Here is a 12,285-nt window from a genome sequence, read left to right on the forward strand (position 1 = left end):
CCTTCCAGTGTGCTCAGAAGCAACTTGTTTTCAACAGCAGGCAAAATAAACAACTAAAGCTAGAGTCTCAGAGAAAAAAAACACCAACAAAAAAAGCCCCAAACAAAACCAACAAAAAACAAAACAACCCCCCAAACAAACCTCAACTTCACCCCCCCAACACCAAAAAGGTGTAAATGCAGACAGATTTGAGTAGTTAACATAGTCAAATGTACATTTGCTAAAGTGCCTTTAGGGATTTGACCCTGGATTGAACCTTTAAAGTTAAACACCGTCATTGGAAAGACGCACAACAAGCTCCACATGTTATTTGAAAGCTGGAGAAAGGCATGCATCATAAGCCATACTCACCTCTAGTGTCTGCATTAGTGTGGGCTTAATTGCATCTTTCATCAAAACTGCCAGAGCCCCTGTTACTCCCTAAAAAAAAAAAAACAGTCCACATTAGTCAGTTCTAAGGTGCAACACTTCTGAATTACACTTACCCTTAAAACAGGTAACAAAACCTTATGCTTCAAAGGTGAAAAAGAAAGTCTGCTCATAAACCATAAAAGATAAGCTGTGCTACAGTGTTGCATAAAGAATTAACTTAGATATTACCCCAAGTCTTCTAACATACTGTATTTACAGAGTATGCAAGAAATGTAATGATTTTGCTCTGAATACACTTAAAAGGCAATAGGTAAATATTCTTCCTATTTCATAGAGAGACTAGAAATGATGTTTAGGTGATCAGCATGAGGATGTTAATGGGATAAAAAGATGAAGGAGAATTAAAGGCTACTGAGACCTAAGAAAGCAATATAGATGTATTAATTTCCTGACAGAATCAATAAAACAAATCAATTGCTAGCAACAACCAGAAAGGGTATTTTTCAAAACTTGCAGAATTATATATGTAATAGACACAGGAAGAAAGCAGAAACAGTTGACCAGGAGTAGATATGAAGAGATCACAGGGCTGTAAGAAGTGCCTTATTGTGCTGATTAGAGGACAAAAGGAACTGTGTGAAATGGTGTATAATACTCCTCCCTAAAACTTGGGCTGGATATTAAGCATAAATTTCACACTGACTGAATTCAAAAGACAGTCACAACATCCCTCTACAATAAAATCTAACGCTCATTTTAGAGAAAAATGGCTATAGCATGTAAACAGCACCATATGTCTAGAAAACACAAGTTTATATTTCAATTTATATATTTCAGTTTATTCCTAAATCACTTTGATTTTGAGAAAAAAGTGTTTTGTTCTGAAAGAACTAGAACACGGAGATGAAAAAACAATGCAATAGTGTGATAAAGCAGTAGCTCATTTCATTGAGCAACCAAACTGTGAATATCAGAATGTCAATGAGACACAAAAGTATGTAGCCATAATTACAGTATTTTATAGAAATTAATTTTCTGTTTCTGAGCATCATATCTGAACATACTTCAGAGGAAAATAAAGCAGAATGTTTGGCCTCAGACAAAAATGGACTGAAATAAAAATAGTAAAACTGAAGTGTTTCCTTGTGGGGAGTGACAGAAAGAGATGGTTCTTCACTCTGCATTTTGTAAACCTCCATTATCTACAAGCCCCAAATGACCCACAAAGAGGCAGTAAGAGAAACCAGTAGCAAAACAATCTAGTTTTCCCTCTTCTGAATTAGCAAAAAATTAAACTCCTGTTCCTAAATATGTTAACTTTAGCAGTTAGGATCAAAGCAGAAGGAAACATTAGCACGTCAGCTCTGTCAGAATGGCTAAAACTCCATCACTCCCATAGAAGCAGCCTTGGTGCTATGTGCTACCTGCTCCCAACTACTCTCATTTGAATCCAAAGCTGAAAAGGAGAGTATGTTAAAAAGGCAGACTAAATTACTATTGCTTTTCATTTTATAACTACAGATTGGCTTAACTGGTAAGATTATAAACTATGTATTTTAGATAAAGAACTTAAAAATGGAGAACAAAAAATTTCATAAAGGTTCATACAACCATCACCCCATACAATTCGCTTTATAAAACTGATTTGATTCACTTCCAAACCCGAAGCACTTACGAAATAAAACAGTGAACACCCAGGCCACCTCAACTAAATTAATTAAATGGAAAAAATTTCAAGCCTAGCAAATTCTTCATGAAACTTGAGTTTTTAATCCTACTATCAAAATAAACATATTCTTTCTCTTGATAATCACAGTGCAGAACTGGAATTAATTAAAAAAAACCCCGAACGATAGTTTGCAATATGGTTACTGAATAGATCTGTAAGTCTGCTTTTTTCCTGCTGTTTGATCAGTTCAGCAGTGATCTTGGACAGAATTTCTCAGAGCAGAAATGATGGCTGTCACTAGCTGCTAGCAACCAAAAACTCTAACAGATACCTAAGTTGTTTGTCTTCTGTTTCATGCAAAGCAGAATCATGAACCCACACTAATTAGGAGGTAATAGAAATATCTGAAAGGAAGATTGGTTAATTTCACATTTAGTTCCTTTATCTGTTTTTCAGTTATCATACAGCATAAGGTATTCATCATTATGCTAAAAAAGAAACAGCTGATGATAATTTTCAGCACATGAACACAGAGACAGTTTACAATCTTATCACATAAAAGGCAACAATTAGATAACGATTAGACTTTCTGGAGTGAAAAGGCCAAATGAAAACTTTACACCAGAACTTCTAGCTGGTCAGTGATGAGGTTAAACAACTGGGCAACCACCAATGAGCCTTAAAAGCTCTTGAGAAATGTGCCCAAGGACTGACAAGGCTTAACTCATGCCAGCTGTAGCTATCTGATTAGGAGTTTCTGTTGTCTGCTTCATGCTGAATGAAGGCACTAGCTCATTCAAAGCAAACACACAAACAGCTGTTTATTGATGCAAACCATGATGACTGGAAAGAAGGTTTTAGAGAAGAAGAAAAAAAACAAAATCAGGACACTTTTTTCTTCTCTCCCCCCTCTGCCCTAGTTTAGAGCAGGACAGATGCTCTATTGCCCCAAAAGAGGCAAACGAATGATGCTCACACAAATGCATTGGATAGTCGTGGAAAGTTTAAATGGAAAAGCAATTAACATACTGTGGCCGTTTAGGCTGGGTGCCCCCTGCCACTGCTGCATGAGATATACCTCTGGTGTCCCGGGTGCCCACCCAATAAGGTGGACACAGGAAACGGCGTATTTCTACCCATAAATCCTGCGCCCTATAAATCCATCTGCAGAGTCATATTCTTTCTCTTTCTTCCCTCTCTGCTCCCATGGGAGATGCTCTTTCTTATCAGGTAACGGTGGGGGAGTATCTCAGGCCCCTTAGGCCTGACTAGGCCTAATGCCAGGAGGAGAATGGAGGGGGGGCAGTCTCAGACCTGGCCAGCCTGAGACTTGCCTAGCAGTGGGAGGGGGGAAGAAAGAGCCCTGAGGGTTTGGGTAGACCCTCAAGTGGGAGGAGGGAAGGATTGGAAGCCTCTGGGTACTATGTAAGGGACTATGTATGATCTGGGATACTCTTTGCCACTATGCTTTGTAGTTTTCGGTAGTTTCACCAATCGCTTTTCCATTTAAACTTTCCATCACTCTCCGATCCGTTTGTGTGAGTGTCATTCTTTCGTCCCTCTCGGGGCAAGAGAGGATCTGTCTGGCCTCAAACCAGCACACATACTACAAGAATTTACAAAGCATTAGGGATGAGCATATCCAAAGCATACAGAATCCTTTTACACCACACCAAAAAAACCCCAGTGCTTCTCTCTGCCCACCTGGGGTGCACCCAAAACTCACAGGGCTCTTTCTTCCCTCCCTCTACCAGGATGGTCTCAGGCTGGCCAGGCCTGAAACTGCCTCCCGCTTTCTTATCCTGGCATCAGGCCTAAACTGTCCAAAGAGACCTGAGATACTCCCCCACCGTTACCCAAAAGAGACCATCTTCCACGGGAGCAGAGAGGGAAGAAAGAGAAAGACAATGACTTTGCAACCAGATTTATAAGGGTGCAGGATTTATGGGTAGAAGTACGCTGTTTCCTGTGCTCACCCACTAGGCTGGACACTCTGGACACTGGAGGTGTTAACTCTGTGGCTTCAGTTTAGGAGGCACCCAGCCTGAACTGCCACACCCTCCTAGAAAATAATGGCTCAAATCCTATCTTCTTTGCTTTCTGAGTTTTTCACCAATATGATTAAAAATGTGAAACAAAAAATACTTGCTACGCATTTTAACTTTTTGGAAAACTTCATCCATATTAGATATGCGTTCTGGACACAACTCATTGTATCTGAAGGTGAAAGCAAAGAAAAAAAAGACTCAAAGCTTCCACTTAGTAGACCTAAGTCCATGCCCTGCACGGTTCTTAACAGTTTGGTGTCAAAAACAGTCCTTGAAAGCTAAACAGACAATAAAGTTTTCATATCTATTTGCTGTGACTGCAAGAATAAAATCTTCATTCCTTCATATCCCTAACTCCTCCAGATACCCAGCAAACAAATCCCATAGCTCATTCAAAGTCCTTTGTGTGATTCTCAAAGCTATTTAAGGAATTAGGTTCCCATTTCCATCAGAGAAGGTAAATAAACGTTTTATGAAAGAATTAGAGACTTAGACACTTACACACCAATTAAGTGTGAGAGCCCAGGAATCACTAGCTTTCCAGTAATTCACAGTCAGAAGACCGAAGTAGGACTCTGAATTAAATGTACGTGGACATCCAGCTCTCCTGGGTTCCCTCCTGGAACTGATTCCAAGTACTTCTGAAAATAAAGTCCCTTCCATCTATCCACAGCCATTGCGGCAGGCATGCTCCCCAGGACAGCAAAGATCAGAGAGCATAAAATGTAACACAGGAAAGGCAAATTTAGATGAAAAATGAAAATACTTTCATAACGACTTCCAGTGGTGCAGTCTTTGAAGTCTATCAAGAGTGAAAATAAAAGCCAGCATTAGATGACAAGAAGGTGATTAAGAGCAACTACTGTGAAATGAATAAGGATTACACAGATTGAAGGACAGAGAAAAACTCTTTATAAGAAAAATACTTAGGTACTTGTAACATCCCTTCATTTGAAACTACAGTCTCTAATGAAATGATAATATTTTCCTGCAGTATCAGTTCTGTGAAAAACTGAAGCCTGAACCGTAAACTGAGAAGAACTACAACTTGTGTTTAAAGTATATACACGCTTCTGATGAACCAGAGAGCAAAATGTATTCAACTGACAGATCATTTATGAAAGTAAATATGAAGCTTTTTTTTGGTCTTGAAAATACTGAAATATAAGATCATGGCACAGAACATACACTGAGAAAAAACTCTTATTTTAAAAAGTTATTTTTCATAGCTGCTGAAATACTGATCTAGGGCATACATGCCCATTTCATTTCACATAAAGATATGGCATGTGTCTATCAAAATTCTACTACAGTGTAAAAGCCAAAAAGTAGTTCAGTCTTCAAAATACTATACAATGAGCACCACATTTTGGCAAAGACTTCCGTGTGTTCCATTACAGAGGACAGATATTTAATCCGTTACTTTGTGGAATGACTCTTCTCAATTCATGAAATATTCAATTTATCTTTTTTTCTATTACTTGTAGCCTGCCTCTGCATCTGTTTTATATCTGCCAATGTGTATTTTAGGTTTTACAATTTAATTGTTATAAATATATTGCATATAAAGTAAAAATTAAGAGCAATTGTGGGTTTGTGACATATATTGTATGTAACATCTGGAAACAAACCACAGAGAGGAGTTTAGTGGTTTTGGTTCATATAGATTCCAAAAAAATAAAAGACTACTGTCAAACACTGAAATTTGCATAACATCATTCTGGGTAATGTATGTAAAATGTGAACCCCAGATTTTTTTTAATCAAGAGGTAGGAGTAACCACCACCCATTATTCAGGTTGTATGGTACTTCCCATGATGAAACAGCCTTATAAGTTTGCTAAAACTATATGTGATTGCAGTTCTTTGAACTAGATTGTTCCATGTCAAATGGCTATGATTCAAGATTTAAACTTGACGTTTTTAAAATGAAAATGTAAATCAAAATGATTGAACTGTTCTTGGACTAAGAGTATGCACACCACACCACCAAGTTTTTTTTTTTTGTTTTGTGGTTTTTTTTGTTTTGTTTTTCTAATTCATGTCTTTTGAGATCTTTTCTTTCTGAGCTATGAAGCTTCACATCCTGTCTGGCCTTGACTCAAAAGGAGGATGAAAATTCATGAGGAGAACGGCTTCACATCAGACCTCTTACCACATCTGAAAATTTGGGAAGACAAAAATTACGGCTCACAGTTACTCATTAGTAAATGCTTAGCCTTGTCCTATTCCAGAAAGCGTTAGCTGCAGTGTGTGGTGTGCTTACAGCCTAGCATGTAACAAGTGTATCTGCAGCCTGCAAACAGGCTGGATCAGCTCTGGGTCAGGATGCCTGGACCACAAGCAAAGATCTCTTCTCCTGGATCCTACAGGAATCCTTTCGTAGTACATGTAAGGAAGAGATACGACCTGTGCTGTCCTAATAAAGGGAAGGGTCAAAAAGCTGGTCTTGCAGAAGAAAAATAACAACATAGACAGCACAAGTAGCAGGGGAAAGAGTAGACAAAACAGTAGGTTTAGTTGCAAGCTGTTCAGACTGACAGCCTGTGGGAAGAAACCAGGAAGAGAGATGAAATGCTTCCCACTAACCTTCTTCGTACATATGAATTGTGATTATACATCTCCTGCTGTTGCTTCCAGAGGATTCAGCTTTATACAATATGCTTTCACAAGTGCACTACAGGTATTCCTAATCTACCTGTCCTCTTGCAGAAAGTAAGCATGCTGTATTTAATTTGATAAATAAAACTCTATAAGAAAACCCACAACTAATTTCCTATTTTGACATTTCCTAAATCTCAACAGCATGGCATCAGACTTCTTCACCAATATTAATAGGTCTGCAGAAATGAACAGTAGTTCCTGTTTTCAGATGAGACACTGGCACACATGAGGAACCGACTCAAAACTTCACCGATTTCGGACATCCAAACTGAGACAACATAAAATAATTTCTTCTGATTCTAGTTCTTGATGGTGTTTCACTCTTCTCATAAATTTTGGCTGTATAGCTCCTGGGTTTCAAGTCAGATTAAAGAATGCATAACTCCTCATGTTCTGCAAGAATCAGTTTGTAAAGACACAGCATCACACAAGCTTTGTGAAAAACACAGGAATAGTATTTCACCTCTCTGAAAAAGTGCTTTTCTGTCTTAACCATGAAATCACCTTCCTATTCTTCCCATAGTTCTAATCCTCATTTGCAATGCACTTCACAACAAAGGAGACTGGAGTTTCTGCACTTCACAATCATGAGATGCACCGAAGCCCTCCCTGTGCACGGTATGGAGAACCCACAGAAGAAAACCAATGCAGCAGAATAGTTGCAGATTATCACAATACTTATCCTTGACACTGTGATGACTTCTGTTTTGTTTTTTTTTAATTGGTTGGTTGGGTTTTTGTTTTTGTGGTTTTTCTGGGCAGTTCTTCTATTGTATGATAGAGAATACTGCTTTAAAAAAGAGCTAGAAACATCTGTTCAGCACAAGTGACACTATCAAATGATTGAGATGCTAAGCATAGCAAGTCTGTTTCAAAAAAGGTCAAAGAAAACTCAATTAGTTACAGACATTCTGCTGAGCACTATTTTTATTTTAGGGACATAGTGGAAAAATTTTGAAGTTCTTTGTGCGTTGTTCAGCATTTCAACCTTAACACTGTATTTCCACAGAGCAACTACAGATGAAACAGACTACAGAAAAGCAACCATTTGCATTTCAAGTTGATTAAGTGGTTGAAGACACCTTGACTATTTTGCAATATTAATACATTAAAGTATCTTCATACACAGTAAAATCAAGATTAAAATAATTTATTTCAAATATAGTTTTAATTCTGACCCTGAATTAAAGGTTTGCGTATGCTTTGCAAGGTAACTCATTTCTCACTTCTCTCCATTTGGCCAAGACAAAGTTATGCAGCTGAAAAGGAAACCCAAAACTTCAACAGCTATCATATTAAATGCATTTCTTCATGTCTCCTGCATAAATGGGAGTAGTTAATTTGCTTTGAATTTTAATCATGACTCTACTTAGAAATTTTGGTACATTTATTTTAATTTCAATCTTAAATCCAGGCAAACGAGATAGTATGTTTTCATTTCCTTATTAAACTGGAATCCATTAAGGCAGTGAAGGTATTTCTGGTTTGTGGATTTGCTACCCTTGCTGACAGGGCAGGATACTCTCCCTTGCTCATTCTAAAAAGGCAGTAAGTTTGTGCAGATGTCCACATAAAAGGGACAAACAGGAAAATATACACAGACTGTGCGATACAGGCAGTCACTGTCAGCAGGGTGGCATGAAAGCACAGCTCCAAGAGATACCACAGTTATTAAAATGGTATATTCAGATGACAACAAAACCCCAAAAACATAAAAGCAAAGCACTATCACATTTTTTGTATTTAGGGTGTGCTGTCAATCTGCAACATATAAGTTTAATGTGGCAACTAAGCTGCAGAATTCAAGTAATGTAATGTTACAGTGTGCCAGTGCCATCACAGTGAACCTACTCCTGGCATACAGCTAGACTGCAAGGGTTGACTGGTAGCTTCTGGCTGCACCAGAAGCTGACATACACAAACATGGGTGAGCTTCCAAAGACTGTTTACTGACTCAAAGCCTGATTATAAGGGTTAGAATTTGATATAAAGGAAGAACACATTGACCTCTTTTAGAATCTGAAGTAGGGAATGAGGGAATAACAACCAAATAATGAAGGTAAGGAAGAAAAAGTCTTAAAAATGTGAAGAGAGAACTCTGGTGCCCAGGCACAGCAACATAGGAATTAACAATAAGCTTGTTTCCATTTTGATTTAGTGGTGTAAGCATTCATGTGGTAACTATCATCGTAACATCTGAGCATACTTTACAAGTACAGTAGCAAACATTGCCAGATCTCTCAAATAGGAACCCGTGCTTTGATTCCTTCCAGCACCAAATTTGTTTGTCTTAAGAAGTGCAGAAAACCATTCAAGTAGGTTATGGAGACCAGAGACTTCCTGAACCAGATACTACCAGAGAGTTGGAGAAATGAATTCTACATCTTGTTCTCATTGCAAAGATATTTTGGCTCAGAACAAAATCTATCTTCTATCTGACTGTGCTGTTCAAAGCAAAATTCTTGGCATGCACCTGCCTTTTTAATGCTTCAAGAGGCAAAACAAATGCATCAGAGGTTATTCACAGGTCTACAGCACTGAACATACCAAATCCTCTGCTGTTACGGGTTCTCCTTTCTTGTCATTAGCCACCACCATTTTCCCCAATCTCTCCTTCATATCTTGAAGGCTGGTGCTAAGTGCCAGGATGGCCATAATTTCACTTGCAACAGCAATATCAAACTGAGCCTGTGAAATAAAAATAAGAATCATGAACCAAAGCAACTCAGGTCAAATACCGACAGGGAATCATCAAGAATAGATTCAGGGAAGACATACTGAAATTCAAACAAATTCTCATTTGTAGCCTACAGCTTTTGAGATTACTCAGACTACATTAAACATTTTGTTTCTATTCTCACGTTCATGTTCTCCATTACACTTAATTTACTTGAGGACTGGTCTTGTGGCGCACATTATCCTTAGCAGAAGCTCCCTGAAGGACAAAGAATTTTCTGTGGCAAAAGAGAAAACAGCCAGATGTGTTTTGAGCTTTACTGGCATAAGCACAACACTGTATTCTTTTTTTGTTTTGGTTTGTGTTTTTTCTTTCAATGCTCTCCAAAGTTTTTTATACTTGTTTCGGAAACATTCTTGTTAAATTTGATCACTCTTTTTGTATATAAACTCAAAATTTAGAGTCTATGCTGCTCAGTCTTGTGCTTGACCTATGATAATGAAAACTATTATCTTTGCCCCTATTTTTTTCTTTAACAAATATATGTTAAAAAAATCAAAACAAACAAAACACCCAGGAATTATCTTGCTATCAGGTCTATTGTTCTTATATAAATACACTCACACTGCAGTCCTTACTTTTCTTTAAAAGCCTGAAGTATACATTAGCAGTATTTACACTGATTTACTGTTAAGTAAAGCCCAGGCCCCATGCTGTCAGAACATAAGTGAAGAGAGCCAAAGACACTAAGGTGTTATGTGACAGAAACGCAAGGAACAAGAAAACTGCAGCTTCTTTAGTCACCTCTCCAATCCAAGCAATCAAAGTCTTTGTAAAAAATTAGTAATCGGCATCCCACTGCTATCTATATAAAAAAAGCCCCAGGACTGTTTCTATGTCAGACCTCTACCAACTGTATCCCATACTAATACCAGAGGAACCTGTTTAAATGGAGGGCTTTGCCCATTATCAGGAAGCATCGACATAAGAGAATTGTTCGATGTTTACCCTACTACTCCTATCCAATTGCCTAATACTTTAACAGCTTATGCCCTTTTTTAACCTGTGTTCCTGCTTTCACATTCTGTCTTGACAACTACAAAGCAGAGCAGCGCTATTCAGGCTGACCTCTGTGTACCTGCATGTTTAGTCAACGCTTCTGAATACACTCAAGCACTTATCTGCATTGGGCAGACAGAAAACCGGAGAAAACAAAAAGTTACTCCTGTAATTGAGATTTTCAGCATAGGGATTCAAATGAAATGCTGAAGTTACAAAGCAGATTTTCTGCACTCCTTGGAAGTAGTTCTATACATAGCAGGACAGCTGGGTACACAATGAACAGTGTTAGCATTGTGGTAACATGTAGGCTATTATCTTTTCTGAAGTTAAGAGTGTCCCTGGTAGGTCATTGCAGCACATGTAAGACAGGAAATAAGCCTGACAAATCTATGCCCAACTTGTATAGTGGAATATTATCTAAACAAGAAAAAGGTTTTATTAACATTGTTTATATAAACCCAAAAAGACAAGAAAGTATCCCAGGTCGATGCTCAAAGAATGCTATAATATTTAATAAAAAACTCAGGCAAAAGCAGGTGCCATTTTAAGTCTAATAACCTCTGTACACCTACGAAGTGCTAAGAGAAGCCTTAGCTATAAAGTCAGTTCTCTACTGATGAAAGGTTCCACCCACATGGATTCAATTGCAGGGTCAATGGCATTGGTCATGTAATACTCTTTAGAAACCATAGCTCCCCTGTTCATTAAAATGCAGACTTTCGTGCCTGCTGTGCTCTGGCATTTTCCACAGGTGTCATTAATTTTAAGAGTGCTAGAACATCACTCCAAATATTGATAAAATGCATCTGCTAACTATGAAGTCCTGTTTTCTCTGGATCTATGTCTAGGCTCTGAAATGAGTTTTCCTAGCTTAGCTCTGTTTTCAAGTTGCTAAGTCCACTTTAAATTCTGACACATATATATCAGCCCAATACATCAAAACTGAAAGCCAATTTTAGCCAAAACAGAAGCACATTTGACCACCATGTATCAACTAGTACTCTATAATAAAACAACCCACAATTAATCACAGTGGCAAAATTCTGTAAGGCTAGTAGAATTGGTTCAAAGCTCATCATCGTGCTGAGTCACTGAAACAAAGCTAAACAAATCTAAAACCCTTCAAGTGTTGCAGGAACCTTTACCAAGTATAATGTTCTGTAGTCCCAACCCATTATCAGAGATGAGTATTAGCTAATATTGAGTTTCCTGTGAGTTATAGACAGGAAAGTCTCTACTCTGTGTCTGTGTGTGTATGTTTTCAAAATCAAAACAGGCAAGCATTTCAAGTGGAGGGTGCCCCTGCCCACGGCAGGGTGGTTGGATGCAGATGATCTTTAAGGTCCCTTCCAACCCAAACCATTCTGATTCAATGACTTGTCTGTTAAGTTCTTTCTAGTTTGACTAGTTTACCTGCTGAATTGATTAAAAACATTAGCACTGTTTTCCTAGGTCTGTTTATTTAGGCACAAAGCCTAGAAAAGGTCTGAAACAATAAAGAAAAATTAAAAGATAAGATTTCCAAAATGGATGAAAGCCTTATCGCTTCCACAACAGCTATTCACCTCAAAATAGTCAGACCTTCATGAATTTCATGATCCACCATGTTAGATTACAATGCCTTCATTGAATTAGGAGCAAGTCATCATTATCACACTGAGTTTGTTCCACCTAGCATTGCTGCTGCACACTGCATCATTTCAGAAATGGATTATTAACCCACACGACAATAGGAATACTTGCTTGCAAAAGTCTGGCTTTCAATCTATCAGTTCTTTAAGAAAGTTCCAGAAG

The 12,285-nt window shown here is 38.0% G+C and overlaps 1 protein-coding gene across 1 annotated transcript in view; it reads right to left on the reverse strand.

The window, feature by feature from the left end:
* Window positions 1-12,285, reverse strand: part of MTHFD1L (methylenetetrahydrofolate dehydrogenase (NADP+ dependent) 1 like) — a 148,378-nt gene that overhangs the window by 87,088 nt on the left and 49,005 nt on the right. The window contains exons 18-19 of the mRNA XM_054399312.1: window positions 9,300-9,440; window positions 352-420 (exon numbers count right to left, since the gene is read on the reverse strand). Of these exons, the coding sequence (XP_054255287.1) occupies window positions 352-420; window positions 9,300-9,440 (210 nt within the window). The remainder of the gene's footprint in view (window positions 1-351; window positions 421-9,299; window positions 9,441-12,285) is intronic.

Source organism: Indicator indicator, chromosome 2 (assembly GCF_027791375.1).
Source record: "Indicator indicator isolate 239-I01 chromosome 2, UM_Iind_1.1, whole genome shotgun sequence".
NCBI lineage: Eukaryota > Metazoa > Chordata > Aves > Piciformes > Indicatoridae > Indicator > Indicator indicator.